At 33.5% G+C, this 23,971-nt stretch overlaps 7 protein-coding genes across 7 annotated transcripts; 6 read left to right on the forward strand and 1 right to left on the reverse strand.

The window, feature by feature from the left end:
• Positions 1 to 52: 52 nt before the first annotated feature.
• VPS13 (membrane morphogenesis protein VPS13) lies at positions 53 to 9,502 on the forward strand (the record flags this gene model as incomplete). The annotated part of the gene is made up of 1 exon (XM_041551489.1): positions 53 to 9,502. The coding sequence occupies one exon, from the start codon at positions 53 to 55 to the stop codon at positions 9,500 to 9,502; it is 9,450 nt and encodes a 3,149-aa protein (XP_041407423.1).
• Positions 9,503 to 10,260: 758 nt separating this feature from the next.
• On the forward strand, positions 10,261 to 11,055 carry SDH2 (succinate dehydrogenase iron-sulfur protein subunit SDH2; the record flags this gene model as incomplete). Its single annotated transcript, XM_041551490.1, has 1 exon — positions 10,261 to 11,055. The coding sequence occupies one exon, from the start codon at positions 10,261 to 10,263 to the stop codon at positions 11,053 to 11,055; it is 795 nt and encodes a 264-aa protein (XP_041407424.1).
• A 1,013-nt stretch (positions 11,056 to 12,068) lies between these two features.
• Positions 12,069 to 12,533, forward strand: ATG10 (E2-like conjugating enzyme; the record flags this gene model as incomplete). Its single annotated transcript, XM_041551491.1, has 1 exon — positions 12,069 to 12,533. The coding sequence occupies one exon, from the start codon at positions 12,069 to 12,071 to the stop codon at positions 12,531 to 12,533; it is 465 nt and encodes a 154-aa protein (XP_041407425.1).
• Positions 12,534 to 12,728: 195 nt separating this feature from the next.
• On the reverse strand, positions 12,729 to 13,097 carry PAU17 (seripauperin PAU17; the record flags this gene model as incomplete). The annotated part of the gene is made up of 1 exon (XM_041551492.1): positions 12,729 to 13,097. The coding sequence occupies one exon, from the start codon at positions 13,095 to 13,097 to the stop codon at positions 12,729 to 12,731; it is 369 nt and encodes a 122-aa protein (XP_041407426.1).
• A 2,432-nt stretch (positions 13,098 to 15,529) lies between these two features.
• On the forward strand, positions 15,530 to 16,300 carry RPL8B (60S ribosomal protein eL8; the record flags this gene model as incomplete). Its single annotated transcript, XM_041551493.1, has 1 exon — positions 15,530 to 16,300. One exon carries the CDS (start codon positions 15,530 to 15,532, stop codon positions 16,298 to 16,300), a length of 771 nt encoding a protein of 256 aa, XP_041407427.1.
• Positions 16,301 to 16,722: 422 nt separating this feature from the next.
• RNP1 (Rnp1p) lies at positions 16,723 to 17,706 on the forward strand (the record flags this gene model as incomplete). The annotated part of the gene is made up of 1 exon (XM_041551494.1): positions 16,723 to 17,706. One exon carries the CDS (start codon positions 16,723 to 16,725, stop codon positions 17,704 to 17,706), a length of 984 nt encoding a protein of 327 aa, XP_041407428.1.
• Positions 17,707 to 18,435: 729 nt separating this feature from the next.
• Positions 18,436 to 23,538, forward strand: YBT1 (bile acid-transporting ATPase YBT1; the record flags this gene model as incomplete). The annotated part of the gene is made up of 1 exon (XM_041551495.1): positions 18,436 to 23,538. The coding sequence occupies one exon, from the start codon at positions 18,436 to 18,438 to the stop codon at positions 23,536 to 23,538; it is 5,103 nt and encodes a 1,700-aa protein (XP_041407429.1).
• Between the last annotated feature and the right edge of the window lie 433 nt (positions 23,539 to 23,971).

Raw genomic sequence — 23,971 nt, forward strand, 5'->3', positions numbered from 1 at the left:
TTCAACTTGAAGAGATCATATAAACAGCAATTAGATAACACACCTATAAATTATGTTGGAGTCCTTGGCAGCAACTTTGTTGAACAGACTATTAGGCTCCTATGTTGAGAATTTTGATCCTGATCAATTGAAAGTTGGTATATGGAGTGGTGATGTTCAGCTAAAGAATTTGACATTGAGGAAAGACTGTTTGGATTCTCTTGATTTGTCTGTGGATGTTAAATATGGTGTTTTGGGTGATCTAATATTGAACGTTCCTTGGTCCAGTCTTAAAAACAAACCAGTTAACATATTTATTCAAGATTGTTATTTATTATGTATTCCAAGAGATTTACACTCATATTATTCTCAGGAATCTTTAGAACGTCAATTCAGACTGAAATTGAAAAAACTGATGGAATGGGAGCTCTCTAATAAAGCAAGAAAGAGTCAAGTTATTGATTCGGGTACTGCAGGATCCGAAAATGAATCATTTATGCAATCCTTAATAACCAAAGTAATTGACAACATCCAAATTAGTATTAAAGATATCCATATTAGATACGAGGACTCTTCGTGTATATTTTCCCCTGTTCCATCTTCTATTGGGATTTCTCTCCATGAATTATCCGCGGTTTCAACTGATTCCAATTGGACACCAAAATTTATTGAAACTACCCAATCACTTACGCATAAATTATTAACTCTAGATTCCTTAAGTGTATACTGGAATACAGAAACAAAGGAGTTTGTCGATATGAACAATGTCGATCCTATTAGATTTCTAGAGAGTTTCAGGCAGTATAATGACAATAATAAAACCTCAAATCAATATTTATTAAAACCCGTAACAGGTACAGGTAAGTTGAGTATAAACAAACTCGGAACTACAGAAGTTCAACCTCATCTTGATTTGCAACTGATATGTAACCAATTTGGGTTGGAACTAGATGATGCTCAATATTCCGGATTCCTACATTTTATATCAATATTAGAAATGCAAAGAGCTACCCAAAAGTTTAAAAAGAAAAGACCTTCCTACACAGTAGCTGAAAATCCAAGAGGATGGTTCAGATATATTGCGTCATGTATAAAGGAAGAAATCCACGAAAAGAATACTATGTGGACATGGCCTCATATCAAGAAAGCAGCAGATTATAGGAGGGAGTATATTGACCTTTGGATTGAAAAATTGAAATCTGGTGATATTGAAAAGTCCTTCGTAGATCAAGTTAAGGAGGACAGACTAATCTCACTAGAGAAGGAGTTGAATTTCGATACCATTATTCTCTATAGAACAGTTGCCAATGGTAGATATATCGAAAGCAGACTAACGTCAAAGGAAGGTACACCAACCACTTCTGTACCAATATCACCTCAACTAAGTGAGGAAAATAAGCCTGGCACATGGCTCTCTTCTTGGTGGAGTAGTGATTCACTTGCTAACCAAGAGGATAATTTGGTACTTACTGAAGAGCAAAAGAAAGAGTTGTATGACGCTATTGAATTTAATGATCACTTGCAAAGCAACTTACAAACTAAACATGTAGATAGACATTTGACCCAGATGAGAGTTACCGGTCTGCTTCGGAAAGGGTTTTTGATACTTAAAAAGAAAGATAAAAATGTTCGATTAGGTACGATGACCTTCAAAAACTGTAATTTAGAATTTCACAACAGAGAGGATTCTAGTCTAACAAATTTTAAACTTCAAGAATTTAAAGTTGAGGATGGTTCCCCAAATAGTATTTTCAAGGACATTATTTGTTCTAAAGAATTAGCCATAGATGATACTTCAACTTTAAGTCAACCATTATTCCAGGTTTTATATGAGTCAAATCCTTTGGATGGGTTAGCAGATTCTCGAGTCGATTTACAATTACTGGGAACAACCGTCTTTTATCATGTACATTTTATTTCTGAAATTATGAGATTCTTCAAACCAAAGTCTAACCATATGGATTCGGTAACTGCTATTATTAACGCCGCAAGTACTACAGTCGAAGGCTGGACAACTCAGACTAGAATGGGAATCGAATCATTACTTGATGAACATAAAACGGTAGATTTGAAATTAGATCTACAGGCACCGTTGATAATTATACCGTTGAACCCATTTTCGTGGAAAACCCCTTGTGCTCTTATAGATGCAGGTCATATATCCATTGTGAGTGATTTGGTTTCCAAGGAAAAAATTTCTGAAATTAAGGAGATGTCTCCCAGTGCATATGATAAAATAGATGGATCAGATATAAATAGACTGATGTTTGATAGATTTACGTTAAGATCACAAAATACTCAAATTTTGGTGGGTCCTGATATTACCGATACATTGGATAATTTGAATAAATCCTCTTCTGGTAATCGTTTCTATATTTTAGAAAAGATGCAACTTGATATTATAATTGATGTCTCTATTTTACCAAAAGCTCTTAGATTACCAAGAATAAGAGTATCAGGGCATCTTCCAAAGCTGTTTATGGCATTCAATGATTATCAGTATAAAATTTTCCTTGATCTGGCTCGTAATATTATTCCCCCATCCAACGACTTAAGTGTGAGTGCAGATTACTATGAATCTAAAAATGGACAGCTTTCACCTGAAGAACAACAGTTAGAACAAGACACCTTGAGGGAAACAATTGAATCCATTAAGGATTTATCTGAACTTGAAATAGAGCAGAAATTTCTAGATATTAATTTTGATATTGATGAAGCCCAATTTTCTATACATCAATGTTTAGATAAAAGTACTATGGATAATAAAAAGTTAATAGACTTAGTGTTTACAGATTATAAATTTACATTTGAAAAAATGATGAAACAGATAAATGTTAATATGAGTGTCAACTCCATGGCTGTTGAAGATCATATTGTTAATACAGACTTTGCTGAGTTTAGAACTCTTATTAGTTCAGATATGAATAAACAAGATGGGGATATTATGACACTTGACTATAAGAGAACTCAAAGAATTGTCACTCACGAGGAAATGTTAATAGAGGTATACGATCAAGATATTTCTATTAATGCCACGAAGATGAAATTAATTCTAACTCCAAAATCGATTTTAAGTTTAATGAACTATACGGTTTTAACATTTACGGATCCAAATGCTCCAGAGGTACCTGCAGATATTTTGAAACATAATGACGAAGATCATGATGATTCTCCCCAACAATTAAAGGTTAAATTTAAGTACGAAGGTATGGATGTTATTCTAAATGATGAGTCGATGAAACTAGCTACGTTTACCTTATCTTCAGGTGAATATGATCTCCTTCTTCTACCTGAATCAATGAAGTTTAAAATGGACTTTGATGGTGTTGAACTAATTGATGAGATAAATGAAGGTGTTGGTAAAAATAGCGTATTTAGAAAGTTGATAAGTATGAATAATCAAGACCTCGTGGGGTTGCGCTATGAGAAGTATGATGCAACTACAAATAAGTTCAATTATGATTCCATGATGGTATTATCTGCCGGTGCAATGTTTGTTAATTTTAACAAAGAGTCAATAAGGAGAATTGTGTTGTTCTTGAAAAAGTTCCAAAAGATGAAGACCTATTTCGATAGCTTACGTCTAGCTGCATACAATCAAGCACCATCTCTTTCGACAGTTAACAATATGAAAGTTAATATTAGCATTAAAGCTCCAATTATTCAATTTCCAAGACTAGCTCCCCGTTCAAACGATAAGTTCGATAGTATTAAATTTTACTTAGGTGAAATATTTATTGAAAATGATTTTATCCAATCTAGTACCTCGAATATTATTAATAACATTAAGTTAGGACTACGAAATGGTCAGATAGCATCATTATTTCATTTAGACGACGGTATTTCACAAGATCTGTATATCGCCGATGGAATGAGTATAAATTTTGACATTAGTCACAACCAGGGAAAAAATAGTATATCTCCAGTATTCAAAATTTTAGGTGAATTAGATCCATTATCATTAAATGTTACTGAATTACAACTAACTTATTTGTTCGACATTATTAATCTTTTAGAAGCAGCATTCATTTTACCAGATGAAGAGACTTTAACTAGCGCAACATCAACAGCATTGAGTTCAGAACTGGATGCAAATTCTAATTCAGAACATGATATTACAGGAACTAGTAGCTTGTCGTCAAATATTTCAACTCAGTTAAATCTCTCTGATACAGAGAAGAATACATATAATAGTATTGATTTTAAATTTTCTGCGCCTTCTATTTCTCTGACATTATATGATAATACGGAGTCCTGCTCAACTATTGACCAGAAAAGTTTAACTAAAATAATGATACAAGATATGGCATCTAGCATTATCGTTCATACTGATGGTTCATCTGAAGGGAATGCTCATATTGCTTCTTTTACAGTAGAAGATACTCGTGATAATAAGGATAACAAACATCCAGAGCTTATTCAGAGATCTGACTCTCAGGAATATCAGTTTTCTGCGTCGGTTTCTAGAAAGATTGTTACTAATAAATTGATTACAAATATCTCAAGTACTATTCACAGTCCACGTATTATACTTGCACTAGATCATATTTTTGCTGTTAAGCGCTTGTATGACACAGTAATGGCATCCAGAATCTCGATGAAGCAGTCCTCATCCAACGCCCCTGTTAGAGCAATTTCTGAAGCAGCACACACTAAAAATGATGCTATTTTACAAGAAAGTGGTACCTGGCAGTATTCGTTTAACATTATTGATGCCGCAATAATCCTATTAGCAGATCCATCAGAGTTGGATTCTGAAGCGGTTGTCTTTAGAGTGGATCAATTTTTATTAACCGAACAATCTATAATGTCAGCCTCAGCAAATAATATTGGTATGTTCTTATCAAGGATTAATGACTTAGAAAAAAATAAAGTTAGACTTATAGATGATTTCTCATCCTCTTTGATTATCGATAAAAGGGATACTACACCGCAAAAACTCTTGACAAAAATACATGCATCTGTTGAACCTTTAGTTATGCGTATATCATTGAGGGATATTCGTCTCGCTATATTGATATTTAATAAAGCAATTTCATTAATGGACATAAACAAGATTGTTTCTACAGGAGCGCCTAGTAATGAAACAGACGCAACTAAAGGTATCTTTTCAAAAGAATTTGAAAGGCGTATGAAGAAATGTATTCCAAGTTTGAATAGTGCCGATTCTGAGATATCTGACATCATTCCATTACAAGACATTGCAAAACAGACTAGTATTTTGTTAAAAGGTGAGGCATTTGATGCTGATTTTGGAGGATGTAGGATCATTCTATTGGGTGATGTACACGAAATGCCTATTATTGATACAAAGGTAAGTGCCTTCACAGTTAATGCATCAGACTGGTCTACTGCTTTTGACGGGTCAACCAATATTGAGGCTGCTGTGAATGTTTTTAATTATTCTAGATCTAGTTGGGAACCGTTGGTTGAGTCAGTCCCAATTGGTTTGTCTTTAAAGAAGGGTACAGATGCTACGTCGTCTATAAAGTTTGATATAATTGCCAGGAAGAACACAGAAGTTACTTTATCCTCAAGGGCAATAGCAATGCTTTCGAGTATTCCAAAATCTCTGAATGGTGAACTACATTTAACTCCAAGAGGGTCAAAGAAGCCATATAGATTAATAAATGATGCAGGATTAGATTTAAATGTTTGGATTTCAGATTCTACTGACAGAGAGAAAAGAGAAGGATTGATACATCTTAAGGCCAATTCATCTGAGTCCTGGGAATTTGAAGATTGGAAATCTATTAGAGAACGTTTAGATACCGATAAAACTAAAAGTGTTTTGGGTGTCGAAATTGATGGTTCCACATATACTACGACAATGACAATTGATGCTACTTTTGAAGGCGAGCTGTTACATGTCTTACATCCAGCGATAGACCAAGTTCATAATAGAATTATTTGCGAATTAAAATGTAATGATGATAATGTTAAAGATATTACTTTTAGGTCAACGTTATTATTGGAGAATATAACAGGTATTCCACTGAATTTTAAAGTAATAAAATTAAGCGATAATAATACAGTGGAGTTCCAAATAAAACCTTCAGAAAGTCGCTCTGTTCCTGTTGAATATGCTTATGCATCCAACATATATGTCCAACCTGTTGTTACAAAGAAAAATTTTGGTTGGTCTCTCCATCCAATTGTGTGGAAGAAACTCCTGAATGTTCCAGCATCCATTGATTGTGACGCGATTGAAGAAAACAATTCAGACCAGATTTTCTTCGAAGTAAATGCAAAATATGATAAAAGAGAGCCATTGGCTAAAATATATCCTCATATGAAAATCACAGTTTCACCATCAATTATTATCGAGAATCTGTTACCTTGTGATATTGAATTTTCGATATTTAGTAAGCAAGCTGAAATGAGAAAAGTCAAGTATCTCGCTAAAACAGAAAATATGACAGTTTATGACGTTTCGTTGAATGAATTTCTATTGCTTGCGATTAGACCATTAGTTGATGATACTCCTATGTCGAAACCATCTATAATCAATACACCAGAAAAGTCTCAGCTCCAATCCGAGAGGGCCATTACATTAACTATGCCAAATGGTCAACAGCTACAGGTCTACATGAAATATCAGAGTATCGAGAACAGCAGAGCTAAAACTATTAAGATATACTCTCCATATATTATTATGAACTGTACAGATAGAGATTTATATATGGAAGGATCTTTCGGGAATATTATGCAATCTAAGATTAATGTCGAAGATGGAAAGAGATATACTTTACCAAAGATGTTTTCATACGATATTGACGGTGACAAAAATAATAGAGCTAGGGTAAGATTTAGAGAGACTGATTGGAGTACCCCATTATCTTTGGATGCAATTGGACAATCATTTGATGTTACAATGGGAGTGCTTAATAAAGCGTTGGAATGCAACCTTGGTATCGATGTTACAGAGGGTACAGGGAAATATTCTTTGAGCAAAGTGGTAACAATTTCACCACGTTATATTATCAAAAACGAATTACCTTTCCCAATTGTTGTTTGTGAAACAGGATCCGTAAATACTACGGAGATAATGTCAGATGGTTCCATTGCCCTGTATAATCTGAGAAATATCATTAATAAGCAATTAGCCTTAAAAATGTTAGGTTCTATTTCTGAGTGGACAGCACCTTTCTTTATCAAGGATATTGGGTTAACTTACCTGAAACTACTACAAGAAAATGGAACACACATGTTGTTAAAATTGGAGGTTACATTAAGCCAAGCAACTATTTTTGTTAGAATTAAGGATGGAGAAAATTTATGGCCATATTCAATAAGAAATTTTAGTGATAATGATTTTATATTTTATCAAAGGGATCCTTCAGTGATAGATGAATATTATGACGTCGAACCAGAAGAGGAGAAATATAATAATGAGTATAAACCTTTGTACTATAAAGTTCCATCCAAGAGTGTTATGCCATATGCTTGGGATTATCCAACAGCAAGACAGAAAAAGATTGTTTTATTAGTAAGAGGACGAAAGAGAGAGATACAATTAGCTGAAATAGGTACCCAAAAACCTATGCGTTTACCTGCTAGGGTGGCTAATGAACAACCAGCCATTGTGGATCTGAATGTTATTGCGGATGGTCCGACTCAAGCATTAGTAATCTCAAGATATGACCCAGTATCTAGTATTTACAAATTACGTGATGTGCCAGTGTCTTCCAATAGTTTAACTGAAGCAAGGACTACTGGTATGGGCATTGGGTCTACTCCTTCTTTGGCTAGTACTCCTGAACTTTTTGAAACGGAAGAAGAAGATAATCATATGTTGAAGAATATAACTATTAACATATCTGGATTCGGTGTTTCTTTAATTAATAAGCAATTAAAAGAATTAGCATATGTCAGTGTCAAGGGTCTTGAGCTGACTTACAAAGATAGTGATTTATATCAAACATTTGGGTGGAAAATAAAATGGATCCAAGTTGACAACCAAATCTTTGGAAGTGTGTACCAAAATGTTCTGTATCCTACTGCAATAGCAAAAAGTACTGAAGATCTTGAATCACATCCAATATTTTCGGGGTCTATTTCTAAGGTGAAAGATGATTCGTTTGGTTTACCATATTTCAAACATCTAACGTTTTTACTACAAGAATTTTCAATCCAGCTAGATGAAGATTGGGTGTATGCAATGATTGATTATATGAAGTTCCCAGGTTCTCCACTTTACAGTGATTTTACCAATGTTCCATTGAAAGAAAGAAATGTGTTACCTAAAATTGAGGAATTAAATTTCTCAAACGATGTTTATTTTGAAATGTTTCACATTCAACCAACAATTTTACATTTATCATTTGTTAGTTCTGAAAATACTAAATTAGATGAAAATGAAGAAAATGAAAACGGAATTGTAGATGAATATAAAGAGAACGTTGATGTGAGTTCGTCAACTTCTGTATTTTTATTGCATGTATTAACAATGACTGTAGGTAATGTGAACGATGCTCCAATTAAGTTGAATGCGCTTTTCCTTGATAATGTAAGAGTTCCGATACCATTGTTAATGCAATCAGTGAAAACACACTATAGTCAACAATTTTTCTATCAGATCCATATGATCCTCGGTTCTGCTGATTTCCTTGGAAATCCAGTCGGGTTATTTAACACTATTAGTTCAGGTGTGTGGGATCTGTTTTATGAACCTTATCAAGGTTATATGTTAAACGATCGTCCACAAGATATTGGTGTATTTATTGCTAAAGGTGGTTTATCTTTTGCTAAAAAGACCGTATTTGGGTTATCTGATAGTATGGCTAAGATGAGTGGCTCAATGGCTAAGGGTCTTTCTGTTACTCAGGATAGTGGTTTTCAAGCTACCAGAAAATTACAGCAAAGAATGAATGCAAATTCAAGAAACGTATTTTCAACTTCAGCCCAATCATTTGCTAGTACTTTAGGAAGCGGGTTTGCAGGCGTTGCTCTGGAACCACTTAAGGGTAGTCAACGTGAAGGTGCCAGTGGATTCTTCAAAGGGTTAGGTAAGGGTCTTGTGGGTTTACCTACAAAGACTGCAATTGGGTTCCTTGACCTTACAAATAATCTCAGTCAAGGTGTAAAGAGTTCTACTACGATATTACAAGCCCAAGACGATCAAAGTGTCAGATTACCTAGATATATTAATCAAGATCAAATTATCCGTCAATATGATATGCGTGCAGCACAGGGGCAATACTGGCTTAAGTCAGCCAATGGTGGTTTATTCCAAGATGATCGTTATTTAGCACATACAGTATTGCCAGGTAAAGAACTAAGTGTCATTGTATCAATGGAACGTATTACAGAGATCCGTATGGCAACTCAAGAGGTAATGTGGGGGATTGAATACCATACCATTCAGGGAATCACTTTGGAGCGTGAAGGAATCAGAATTAAACTCAAGACTCAAAGCGAGTACTTCATTCCTATTGAGGATTCACAAGAAAAAAGGGCCATATACAAGAGTATTAGTATCGCTGTGGTCGAATACAACAAGTTTTGTGAAGCAGTGTTATGATAGTGTTACTCGTATTACAACTTAAATAAATAGTAAAATAAATAGTAACATGTTACACTTATAGAATGAGAGAGCATGTGATTTCTCCGAACTCCGGAGTTGAGTGTCTTTTTTCGGACATGTTTCTCTTGCTTGATTGGCCTCCGTCGCGCAGAGTCGGCCTGTCGGAAGGACTCTCAGGATTCTGTTTCTCTCCAAAATTTGATGCAACATGATTGGTTCAAGGCGAAAGTAGAAGTTTCGTATGCAGAAAATTAAAAAATAATTCTAATTCTACTACTATTGTGAACACGCAAATTTGCATATACAAATTTGAAAACTTGCGCGCATTTTTTGTATTACTTCGCTCCTCTCTCATACGCTAATTTCAATAATCTAGTTATGTGGAAAAAGAGTCGCTCCGTTTGTCTCGGTGAGAGCGGGGGAGGCCAAGGGGAGAGCCAACTTTTATATATAACAGTTTCCCTTTACATAAAGGACTTGAAACCAACTTTGATTGAAAAGTTTCTAACTTGAACATTGTATATAATATCTAATATTTATTTAGGAAAATATTATTAATATTATTATAATAACTAATCACCAGATATATTTGTTCTTATTAAAGAAAAGTGTTTGTTATTATACAAAGAAAAAGTTATATCTCTCCCTCTCTATTTGATACTGTGTGATAGATAAAATATTATTTAGAGCTATACTGACCTCATTACTATAAGACCATTTTGTTTTCATATTTTTAAAAAAAATCCCAATAAACCATGACATTATTAGCTAGAAACGCATACAGTCTTCTTTCAAGAAGAGGTTTGGCATCTGCTGCTGCATCTGCTCCAAAAGCAACCACTTCGAGATTAAAGACCTTTAAGATTTATCGTTGGAACCCAGATAAACCAGCTGAAAAACCTCAGTTGAAGGCTTACCAAGTTGATTTGAACAACTGTGGTCCTATGATTCTAGACGCTTTGTTGAAGATCAAGAATGAACAAGATGCAACTTTAACTTTCAGAAGATCTTGTAGAGAAGGTATCTGTGGTTCATGTGCAATGAATATCGGTGGTAGAAATACTTTGGCATGTCTGTGTAGAATTGATCAAGATGAATCCAAACAAACTAAGATATATCCTCTACCTCACATGTATATTGTTAAGGATTTGGTTCCAGATTTAACAAACTTCTACCAACAATACAAATCCATTAAACCATATTTGCACAGAAAGGATTATCCAGCTGATGGGAAGGAGATCCTTCAATCTATTGACGACCGTAAGAAATTAGATGGTCTTTACGAATGTATTCTATGTGCTTGTTGTTCTACTTCTTGTCCTTCCTATTGGTGGAACCAAGAAGAATACTTGGGTCCAGCAGTATTGATGCAAGCTTATCGTTGGTTGATCGACTCAAGAGATCAAGCCACTAAGATGAGACAAAGTATGTTAGAAAACTCGATGTCTCTATACAGATGCCACACTATTATGAACTGTACTAAGACATGTCCAAAGGGTTTGAACCCAGGTCGTTCCATTGCAGAGATCAAGAAACAACTAGCTCTCTAGATGATCTGGATTGATATGACATTAATTTATTTCCCATATTTTTATTCTACATTTACCAGTTTAAAAAAAAGTTTTAGCAGAATGGATTAATTTATGTGATTTTTGATGTTTGTTATGTCGTTTTGTTATCCTCTTCATCCTATATATATATTGTACCTTTCAATAGATTGAATTAAAAGGTATGGGCTTACTTCTCATTGAAAATAAATATTTTTTCGTTAGCAGATTAACTGTTTCCTTTGAAAAAGGTATCTAGCCCATCCATTTATTTAATCTTTATTTATTTCCAAACTTATTATTTATTCCATAACATATTTATATAATAATGAAAAAATAATTCATTACGTTTTATAGTTTTTTATTATGTGACAGATTATCACTTTAATACTTTTGTTTATCGGAGCAAGGGTACTTCCATCTATAAAGTACTACTGCTCAAGCTAAAATTTAATTGTTTTAATTTTTTTTATAAAAATTACAACGAAATTCATTTTTACTTCAAAAATATATCAATTCAAAATATGATGATATTAGAATCATTGGATATGGTTATGTATCTTATACTTTACAACCAAAAGTACGCATAATGTTTTTTTATCGTCACACCACAATGGTTCTTTTTAATTATGGTTCTGTATACCGACGAAAAGTAATTGGTCTTCCTTTATATACATACTACATTAAACAATATATATAACTTATGGTCGAGACATCAAAGTTATTCTTATATTATGATATCAATACTAACTTTACCTTAAAATATTTTCTTCTTCCTCATCCCATCCACTGTTTTTTTTTTAAGAACCGCAATCGAGTTTAGTATTTACATTGAAAATACTTTCAACAACTGATGACTACATGGAACAATCAAAACGGTGTCGTCATTTTCTTAAAGAAGGAACACATAATGATATATTATTTCGATATGTTTGTTCAATTTATCTAACCTAACTAAAGTGAAAGAAATAGAGAATAGGGGGGCAAGTAATAATACAAACTGTTGAAATAAATATATGCTCTCATTGGAGGAATATAAAACGCAATTATCTCAATTGTACCAATCTAAGGTATTTCAAGCCAGAAGTGACTGCATTACCTTCAATTTTAGTACGATTATTTTCACTATTTATTTCAAAGCTAATAATCGAATCTTAGATGCTACAGGAGCTTCAGTTGTCATTTTAAGGATCGAATATAGTGAAATATATAGAGAACCAACACTTTACATTCAATTACAACATGAATTTACTGATGTTTCAGGATTATTAGTTACAAAATTATGCATAGTTCCTGATATGGGCGTGATATTACCCAAACCTGTTCAGAGTATATTTGTTATAGAACCTGAACAATGCGATGGCGCTATCTGGTGGTGCTTTCATCAATGCAATACAAAATATATAATAGGAGATAATCAATCATATAAAGACACATATTTAGAGAGGTGGGTGAGCTCATACATATATAGTTGGGTATAAACCTCAAAAGATCAATCCCATTTTGTTTTTATTTTTTGCAAAAATATTTTTTTTAGATTTTATAAATTTTATAGAGCTCATTTATATAAAAGTTTAGTTAATGTTAGATAAAAAAATGGGTTTGAAATAAATGTTGTTCATTTCAGAAAGTCATCACAATGAAGGAAGTTAATTTCAGTCCGACAAAGAATTTGCTTATAACAAAGTAGCAGTAGCAAGTTCTTGGGAGTAGATGGAATTGATTTCTGGTAGAAGTCTGGAAGAGTACCATGGTAGAGCAGTAACCATGGAGGAGACAGCAGCAAAATCAACTTCAGTGTACAAAGAAGTGTAACCGGCTTCGTTGTTGATGGCAGCTTCGGCAACCTCAACAATACCAGCTGGTAGGTCGCTCATGGATAGCTTACCACTAGTGACTAGCAACATGTAAGAGAACAAGTGAGCCTTGGCATCTTGCATAATAGCATCCATTTCAGCAACTTCATATGGAGTAATGGTGGTGGTAGCGGCAGTGGCAACAGAGGCAACGGCTAGAGCAGTTAGGGCGGATAGTTTGAAGTTCATTGTTAGGTAGTTAGGTAAAGTGGGTTGGTTGGATTGTTGTTATCGTTAGATGATGAATTTTTTATTTTTTATGAGGAAAATAGAAAGAAGAGAACAATTTTAAATTTGAATTAGAGACAACTTATATCCTCCTTTTATACATTTATCTTCCATGCCTCATGAACTTCAAAATCGAGAGAAGTATCATTCTTTAATTTTGTTTAATTCGAAAATGTATAGCTGTCTCAAAATTGTATTAGTATTTCGTTGTTCCAACATTTTTAAGGTTATCTCACTATGGCAAATACCCCTATTCCATTTCTTAACTTCTTTCTTTTTCAGTTTATATTTTAGAGTTAACCCAACAATTTGAAATAAACGAATGCTGTAGTATGGTTAACTTTACTACCCAACAATTCTGAGGTTTTTAACTTAAAAAATAAAACCAATTCAGAATTTTCTTAATAAACTACCTTGAATCACAACCTTAAGAAAAAAATATATATATGAATTAAACGATAACTCATTCTAATTTTATTGAAAATGCTCTCGTACCTGGTTTATTTTTATTCATTTGCTGTCACCTTTGTCGTTCATGGCAACATGAAGTTATTTATGCATATCAAAAATTCAATGAACGAAATTTGTTAGAAAGTGGCTGCGGTAATTTACTGTAAAAGGTTCCTCCGCGCAGGCAAAAATCGTGTACCTGTGTCTTCTTTGCTCCTTCACATTCAATCTGAGAATATCGAGAACGTCATGGTAACAATGACTATGAGAGCTGCTGCATGTAATTGCAGGTTCTGCTCACACTATTCATTTTTATTTTTGTTCCAGAAAGAGGCAACCAAGTGTTTAAGGTACCACTAGGCCTATTTGTAGGTCAAGACATAAGATAAATGCAACCATTCGTTCTTGTTTCTTAATTTTGATCTCTAAATACGAGATATAATCAACTCGTTTATTGAACTAGTTAAAAAAGGAAAATTTACTGTGTCTTGGCTGCAATAGAAGGTTTTATTATGGACATTCTATTCCGATTGTTCTGTCTTCGTTTATGTATGTGACTATAATAGGTAATGTTTTATGACCAGACAGTTTTACACTTAAACAATGCGATTTCAAACTTTACTACTCCTTTTCATCTATTGGTTAGTAGTTCTTTTTCTCTCCTACACTTGTGTTCAATTCAAACTAGGTTTTCCTACTCATCATATTTTTTGGCATAGTCCTATTTTATTAATTAGTTGGTAAGTTTAAATTATGGAGTCTTTATTCTTTTCTCTTTTCTTTTTAGCTTATACATATTTTAAACGAGTACATAAGACAAGAAAGTTAACTAAACTGTTTTTGGATACATTACCTAATTCAAGTAAGCCCAAAAAAAGGTCTTTGAAAACGGTGTTTGTAGTTCAATAACATATATTCCGCAGTTATACCTCTTTAATTCCACAGATTAATTGCTAGTTGTTGTGTTAACAGGTGCAATTAAAACTTTAAATCTACAATACTAAGGCACCAATATCAGCATTGTTCCTTTCTATATTAAATTAAACCATGAAATATTTTATTTCAAACGAGTATATCGTTATGGTTGGTATAACAACCTGTGAATAAATGAGGTTAACATATAATTACTACATATAATTACCTAAACTGGCTATTATTCTCAACTAAGCCACCCCCTCCTACTTCTTGTTAAAATTCTTGTACCAATAGTCATATATTCATAAAAATCAAATTCCTATTTTTATTTCCTTAAACATCAACTGAAAGAAAGTTGTTCAACATAAATATCTACCGTCGTTGGTACGTTAAGATATCATATCCTTTTACGATCTTTCTGATTTCTGAAAAGAAAACTTATGTGACTGTTTTGGATGGGTGTGTGGGTGTCACACCCACACACCCACTATTTACATTTTAGAAATATTTTTAATAAAAATACAATTTTTGTTTTTTAATATATATTTTCGTTGTTACCGACGCATACACTACCTTGAGTGAACAAAAATGAAAGACTGCAAGTGTAAAATGCAATATATTCTGAGAGTGAAAATTCGCTAATTTGCAACAATAACCAAAATACATAGAGAATCAGCGTAGAGAAATAATTTTGAAGGAATGTCAGGTTATACTAATCGCTTCCTTTGCTATTAGAATTAGCAATATCAATCAGTGCATCATCACTTACAGTTCCAGTTTCTTGATAGCGAACGTTTAGTGAACATTGAATATCATAATATTTTCTATGGGAGATGAATGCTTGGAAATCTAAGCCAACCTAAGCGATGGATGAGATACTGCTTACATTGTAATGATTATTAACTTGAATTGATAATAAAATATTTATTTAGATGTTGATTATATATAATTAGTACTTTTTATATTTTATTGAATAGACTTTTTCTTGATTAAAGAGGTCGAACAAACTAAAAGCAAAATCATCAAAAATGGCTCCAGGTAAGAAAGTTGCTCCAGCTCCATTCGGTGCTAAGTCTAACAAGACTTCTAAGGCTAAGAACCCACTAACCAACTCTACTCCAAAGAACTTCGGTATCGGTCAAGCCGTTCAACCAAAGAGAAACTTGTCTAGATACGTCAAATGGCCAGAATATGTCAGACTACAAAGACAAAAGAAGATTCTAAACATGAGATTGAAGGTTCCTCCAACCATTGCTCAATTCCAACACACTCTAGACAGAAACACCGCTTCTGAAACTTTCAAGCTATTCAACAAGTACAGACCAGAAACCTCTGCTGAAAAGAAGGAAAGATTGACCAAGGAAGCTGCCGCTATTGCTGAAGGTAAGACCAGACAAGAAGCTTCTCCAAAGCCATTCGTCGTCAAATACGGTCTAAACCACGTTGTCTCCTTGATTGAAAACAAGAAGACTCAACTAGTCTTGATTGCTAACGATGTTGACCCAATCGAATTAGTTATCTTCCTACCAGCTCTATGTAAGAAGATGGGTGTTCCATACGCTATTGTCAAGGGTAAGGCCAGATTAGGTACTCTAGTTAACCAAAAGACCTCTGCCGTCGCTGCTTTGACTGAAGTCAAGCCAGAAGACGAAGCTGCTCTAGCTAAGCTTGTCTCAACTATCAACGCTAACTTCGCCGACAAGTACGACGAAAACAAGAAGCACTGGGGTGGTGGTATCATGGGTGCTAAGGCTCAAGACAAGACCGCCAAGAAGGCTAAGGCTTCTGCCTCTGCTTAATTTAATTAATAATACTATATTAAATAATTTTCGATTTTATACATCCTCTTTTTTCTATAATATTAATTCAAATTTTAGCATCTTTTAAAAGACGAACAAAAAACAACGTACATACCTACATACATACATATAAGTACGTAAATACCTCTTTCTTTAATTCGTATATAATTTAATTTGGTTGAAACTCGTTTTCCATTATACATATGTCGATTCTGTGAACCTGAGCGGCTAATCGTCCGCTTTATCCTAATACTCCGAATTTTGTATATATATAAAAGGGGAACAAAAAACGAAGATACGTTATTTGCCACCTTGAATGAACACCAAATATTCTATAACCAGTTTGATTTTAACTAACAATCAACTAACTCCGAGTACGGTTTCCTTCAAATTGTATCTGCACAGTAACCCATTTATCCACAATGGAACTTGAATTACCACCTAAAGAAATCGTTTTGAAGGATACAACTAACATTAAGGAAAAACTAAAAACAAAAGCTAAACCCAAAAAGAAATTTGAACCAGGGAAAAGCTCTATTTATATTGGTAATATTCCTATCGAATGCACAAAGAAAGACTTACAATCTTACTTTAAGGATGAAAAGGAAGTTCTAAATATATTGTTACGTACCACTAAAATCAAAGTTGCTGGTCAAATAAAAGTGATTAAGTTCGCATTTGTGTCCTTTAACGTTGATATCAATATTAACGAATTAAATACAAGATATTATAACAACCAATTGTTTGGTAATAAATCACTGTTTTTCGAAAAAGTGGGGACTAAGGAATCAAATCTGGAAGACATTGAAAATATCGATGAAAAAAGAATCAAAACATCTGATGTTGCTAAACTTGAACCAACAGGTCCTCATATTTCAACAAATGTCAAGAAAGATACTAAGAAGGAAGAAGAAAATTATCCGAAAAGTTTCCCAAAGAATACACAAATCAAGGTTAATGATGAAAAGAAACCTGTCGAGAAAGAATTTGTCAAAAGTAAACATACTTCAAAAGATCTCGCAAGTTCAAATACTGATACAAAACAACACACATTACAGATCAAAAAAAGTGAAAAAACTATATTTATCAAAAATATACCATATGATATTACTAAGAAGGAATTGGCAGAGTTCTTGAAAGTAAAGGGAAGAGATGTTTCATTACCAAAGGGAAGGTTACAAGATTTAACAACTGGAAGAATATTCATATCTCACAATACGAATAGAGGCTATTCTTTCGTTACTTATGAAAATTTAGGACCGGAAGAAACGATACAACAAAAGGTCGAAGGCTTACAGGGAATGATACTAAAAAACAGAAAACTTATGGTGGACTTCGCAATAGACAAAGAGGAGCACAATGATAGCTCGGTACCAACAACTATAATATCTGTAACTAAGATGTAACAGATAAATATCGTAGAATTTTTCACATTGTTATGACACATAATGCTATTCAATTGGTTAAACCAGCATTGGGAAACGAAATACACAATGCTTAATCCAATTGGAGGTTATCTATCAATATTGTTTTCTTACCTTTCTCCTAATACCATGACTCATTATCGCATCATTAGAACAATAGAGTACTTTAATATGGAGCAACCATCAGTTGCAAAATGTGTCATTGACGTTTGTATGCGTTTCCCTATCTTTCCATATCTAAAATTTTTCAGAATTTCTGATTATTATCTCATCGCTGTTATCTCTACGACTATTATTACCGGCGCAGCCAGATAAAAAAAACCTGTCTAGTGTTTGCTACAATAGAGAAAGGCGGTGTAAAAATGCAAGAAACAAAATTTTCTCTCTAATCAAAATAAAGCTGTAATCTATATAATTTATTTACCTTCACTCTTTACTATCTATTAGATATAACATCGTTACTAAAGCTCACTTGGTAATTGTATTTAAAGCTCAATTTCAACACTTAACCATACTTACAGTTTAAAATCTTTCCTCAAAAAGGAAGTTTTATTTTTAGAAACATCATTGAGTAATTTATTTTAGAATAAAAACTAACTTTATTATTCTCTAAGTGATTTTTAAACTAGTCGATTATATTATACAAATTTAAAAAGAAAATTTAAATAACAAATAATTATATCTAGGATTGCATTTTGAATTGTACGTAAGATGGATTCAACCTTTTTTAATAGTACAGATTCAAAACCAATTTGGGATTACGATGATGTGACCCAATATGGTAGAATAACATACGTGAACTTTATAATACCGTTAATGCTTACCATTGGGGGATGTTACTTTCTTACATTTAATATCTGGTCTCACTACCACAGTTATAATATATTACAGTTGAAGAAGGATGATTTTATACAGCATTTAGTAAATTTGAAAAAACAAGAGACCTGTGGCGAGGTAACCGATGAAAGCCAACCTCTTCTGTTGCCATCCTCTGAACGTGAGGGTGCACAAAACAGAAATTACTCTTCTGTTAATAAAATATCTGAAGGTGACTTACTCAAAGAAAAACATTTTTCAATCGAGAAATTGTCTTTAACCAAATTAAATGGTGAGCCTCATGGTATACCAAGCTTAGTTACTAGGAATTTCACGGAAAAGACTAGAGTCGTAATAGAATTTATGATTGTGATTTCTCAATTTATAATACATGCTTCAGTTATGATTAACAGAAATAAACATTCCTCTTATCGCGAAGAGTTTAATTATAGGGGTACTATTATGGGATTAATCCAATGGCTATTTTTAACTATCATAGTGACACTAAGATTATTAAATATCAATCAATCGATAACAGTTCTTAATAAATACGTCGGCAATATCTGGATGATATCATTTGTTTCATATTTATTCTGCTTCGTAGGGGCAACTATTCCATTTCGTTCCGTACTAATTCATAGTATCCAATCTGAAACAATCAGAAAATATTATATTTCTCAATTTGTTAACAATGGTATCTTGTTTCTCCTATTGTTTTTTGCACCACTGAGAAACAATTATGTTATATCATATAAGACAGACAAACACATAATTCCTTCACCGGAATCAACTACATCTATTGCAAGTTTTATATGTTGGACTTGGTTAGACAAATTTGTGTGGTTTGCCCACAATCATGTTGTTGAACAAGAAGATGTTTGGGGCCTATCGATGGACGATTATTCTATCTTCGTTTTGAAGAAATTTAGAAATTATGTTCATTCTTTTACAAACAAGCGAACTTTTTCTGTCAATCTTATTCTGTTTTTTAAAAAGTATTTGACTATTCAGGCTTTTTGGGCTATTATTGCCAGTTTCTTAACTTTTTCACCTACGCTGTTATTGAAAAAAATTCTGGAATATGTTGATGATCAAGATTCAGCCCCAGTCAGTGTGGCGTGGTTGTATGTTATTTTAATGTTCACTTGTAAACTTTTGGTTGCTGTTGCAAATGGCCAGGCGCTATTTTTTGGTAGAAGGGTATGTATTAGAATGAAGAGTATTATTGTTTCAGAAATTTATTCTAAGGCCTTAAGAAAGATGATTCAAACGAAGTCTGAAAAAAATAAAGATAATTCTCAAGAAAATACTCCAACTCCAGAAACATCCGGCGAAACTGATCCTGAAATCTTAATTGATGCCAAAAAATTAGAAGGTGACGAAGAATCCACAGAATCTTCTGCCAAATTAGGTCAAATTATTAACTTAATGGCTGTGGATGCATTTAAGATTTCAGAAATATGTGCCTATTTGCACTCTTTTGTTGAGGCCATCGTGATGACAGTTATTGCACTTGTTTTACTTTACAACTTAATCGGAGTCTCAGCAATCATTGGTGCTGTCGTTATTGTTTCGGCGTTACCAATCAATTTCAAATTAGCCAACATTATAGGTGAACTTCAAAAGAAAAATCTTCAAATCACTGACAAACGTATCCAGAAATTAAACGAAGCTCTTCAAGCTATCAGAATTATCAAATTTTTTTCATGGGAAGACAATTTTTCTGATGAAATCAATGAAATCAGAGAGGAGGAATTAAGATATCTGATATACAGATCAGTGGCTTGGGTTGCCAGTTCATTCTTTTTCTTTTTAACTCCAATTTTGGTCACTACAACTGCCTTCATGTATTACATATATGTGGAAGGTAAAACTTTAACCACACCTATTGCATTTACTGCTTTGTCCTTATTTAGTTTACTGAGAGATCCATTAGACAGACTATCCGATATGCTGAGTTATGTTATACAATCTAAGGTATCATTAGACAGAGTTCAAGAATTTTTAAATGAAGCTGATACCGAAAAATATAATCAACTAACAATAGATACACATGGTAATAGATTGGCATTTGATAATGCAACTGTTGGCTGGGGTGAGGGATCTCAAGAGTTTAAATTGAGAAAACTAAACATTGACTTTAAGATCGGTAAACTGAATGTCGTTATCGGACCAACTGGGTCTGGTAAAACCTCTTTATTGATGGCTTTGCTTGGTGAAATGCATTTAGCTGATGGGAAAATTATTGTTCCATCATTAGATGCCAGACAAGATTTACGTATCGATTCCGAAGGTTTAACAAATTCAATTGCTTATTGTTCACAATCTGCATGGTTGTTGAATGACACAGTTAGAAATAACATTTTATTTAATAACAAGTACGATGAAGTTAGATACCAAGCCGTTGTAGAAGCCTGTAGTTTGAAACGTGATTTTGAAATCCTCAAAGCTGGTGATGCAACTGAAATTGGTGAGAAAGGTATCACATTATCTGGTGGCCAAAAACAAAGAATTTCTTTGGCAAGAGCTCTATATTCTGATTCTAGACACATTTTGCTAGATGATTGTTTAAGTGCTGTGGATGCTCATACTGCATTATGGATATATGATAACTGTATTACCGGTCCTCTTATGTCTGGAAGAACATGTATTTTAGTTTCACATAATATTGCTCTGACTTTAAGAAATGCGGAATTGGTTGTTGTTTTGGAAGATGGTCAGGTTAAGGACCAAGGTGTTCCACTTACCCTCTTAGAAAAGGGTATATTAGGTGATGATGAATTAGTCAAGAGTAGTATTCTGTCAAGACAAGCGTCATCAGTTAACCTAGCGAAGAAAAATCCAAATGACGTCAGTATGACTAGCTTGACAGCCGCATTAAACAAACAGATTAATAAACAAAAGAGTGGTGATTCAAGTAAAAATATTGCCACAACTGATAACAATGCTAATTCTGAAGAAGACGGTAAACTAATTCAAAAAGAAACAAAAGCTGAAGGTGTTGTCGGTAAGGATGTCTACTTGTGGTATGCTGAAATCTTTGGTGGATGGAAAATTATTCTAGGTTTGGCTTCTCTATTTTTCTTATGTCAAGCAGCAAATATATCCGAAGCTTGGTGGATCCGTGAATGGGTGACTAAAAATAGCATTGTTACTTACTTAACACCTGTCACTACCATGAGCAAAACAATGATTCCAAATGGTTTCAATTTAAGACCAAATATCAATCATTTGTTAAACAAGTTATTTTCATTTAGCAATAATGTTATTGAAACTAAACAAGCTACAAAGCATTCTACTCGTTATTACCTAAGTATCTACTTCCTAATTGGTTTAATTGAAGCTATTGCTGGATGTACTAGAACATTCTGCAATTTCCTTGCTGGTATTAATGCCTCTAGAAGAATTTTTAAGAAATTACTAAACAAAGTTCTACATTCCAAATTAAGATTTTTCGATTCTACCCCAATAGGTAGAATTATGAATCGTTTCTCCAAGGATATGGAGGCCATCGACCAAGATCTTGCCCCATATATGAACGGTGCTTTCTACTCTCTGGTAGAGTGTATAGCAATTGTCATGCTTATTACTTTTATTACACCTCAATTTATTTCGATTGCTATTATGATCAGTATCATGTATTATTTAATCGGATACTTTTACCTGGCTGGTTCTCGTGAATTAAAGAGATTGGACTCTATTACAAAATCACCAATTTATCAACATTTTACCGAAACATTAGTGGGTGTTACTACCATTCGTGCATACGGTGACGAAATCAGGTTTATCAAAGAAAACTTATTAAAGATAGATGAAAACAATAAACCATTTTTCTATATGTGGGTTGCTAACAGATGGTTATCATTCAGAATTGATGTTGTAGGTGCATTTGTTGTATTTGGTTCTGGTATCTTTATTCTATTAAATATTAACGATCTTGACTCGGGGTTGGCTGGTATTTCATTAACTTATGCAATTTCATTTACCGAAGGTGCCTTATGGTTAGTTAGATTTTACGCAGAGGTTGAAATGAATATGAATTCTGTTGAAAGAGTTAAAGAATATATGAATATCGAACAAGAACCTTATATATCAACTGAAGACGGACATAATATCGACCCACCTGTCAATTGGCCACAGGATGGTAGGATTGAAGTCAGTGATGTATCCTTAAGATACGCGGCTAACTTACCAAAGGTGATTAAAAATGTTTCTTTCATTGTTGATCCACAAAGTAAAGTTGGTGTGGTTGGTCGCACAGGTGCTGGGAAATCTACCATTATAACAGCTCTCTTTAGATTTTTGGATCCTGAAACAGGTTATATTAAGATTGACAATATTGATATCACCTCAATTAATTTGAATAATTTACGTCGTGCATTAACCATTATTCCACAAGACCCAACCCTATTTGCAGGTACTATAAAGAGCAATTTAGACCCATACAACGAATACCAAGATAACGACATCTTTGCAGCTTTGAGACGTGTTAATTTAGTTACTCAAAATGAATTAAATAACCGCCTAGATGATGCATCTGATGTTGTTGATAATGACACAACATCCGTGACATCTGAGAATGTGAATAAATTCTTAGATTTAGAAAGTAATGTCACTGAAGGTGGTGGAAATTTATCTCAGGGTCAACGTCAATTACTATGTCTTGCCCGTTCTTTGTTACGTTCTCCAAAAATTTTACTCTTGGATGAGGCAACTGCATCCATTGATTACGAGTCTGATGCTAAGGTTCAAGAAACAATTAGACAGGAATTTGATAAGAGTACCATTTTAACTATTGCGCACAGATTGAGATCTGTTATCGATTACGATAAGATTTTGGTTATGGATGCTGGTGAAGTTAAGGAATATGACCATCCTTACTCTCTACTATTGAATAAAAATAGTTTATTTTACAGTATGTGTGAGAAAAGTGGTGAGTTAGAGACTTTGGTATCTCTAGCAAAGGAAGCATTTGTTAAGAAATTAAACTCTAAATAGATATTCTGGCGACCGGTCCTTCAATGTATATTCATTAAATAGAATTAATTTGTTAATATATGATAAAATTCCTTTTTTTTTATAAAACAAACAACAATGTATGAGACAAATATACATGAATGGTAACGAACACTATAGTCCGTTGATTGATATATTCTCAATAACCTTTTTAATCTGCACTTCAATGTATCCATTATAGGGGATTACGTGGCTTAGTATGGTTAAACATCCACGTGACCGTATCGCTCTGAACGAGCTTGTCCCTATTTTCAACGCGGCTTCCATCTTTTTCAAATTTCGAGTATTTTCTTGAATTAAAGGAGGTAACAAACCGAATTAGGAAGCAAGTATACATTAAAGGATTACAATTATATAAATAAGAAGGAGTTTTAATTTTTGAGCTAAGTAAGAGACAAGTTAAAACAATTCTCCC

Source organism: Maudiozyma barnettii (genome assembly GCF_903064755.1).
Source record: "Maudiozyma barnettii strain CLIB 1767 genome assembly, contig: KABA2_06, whole genome shotgun sequence".
Classification (NCBI taxonomy): Eukaryota; Fungi; Ascomycota; class Saccharomycetes; order Saccharomycetales; family Saccharomycetaceae; genus Maudiozyma; species Maudiozyma barnettii.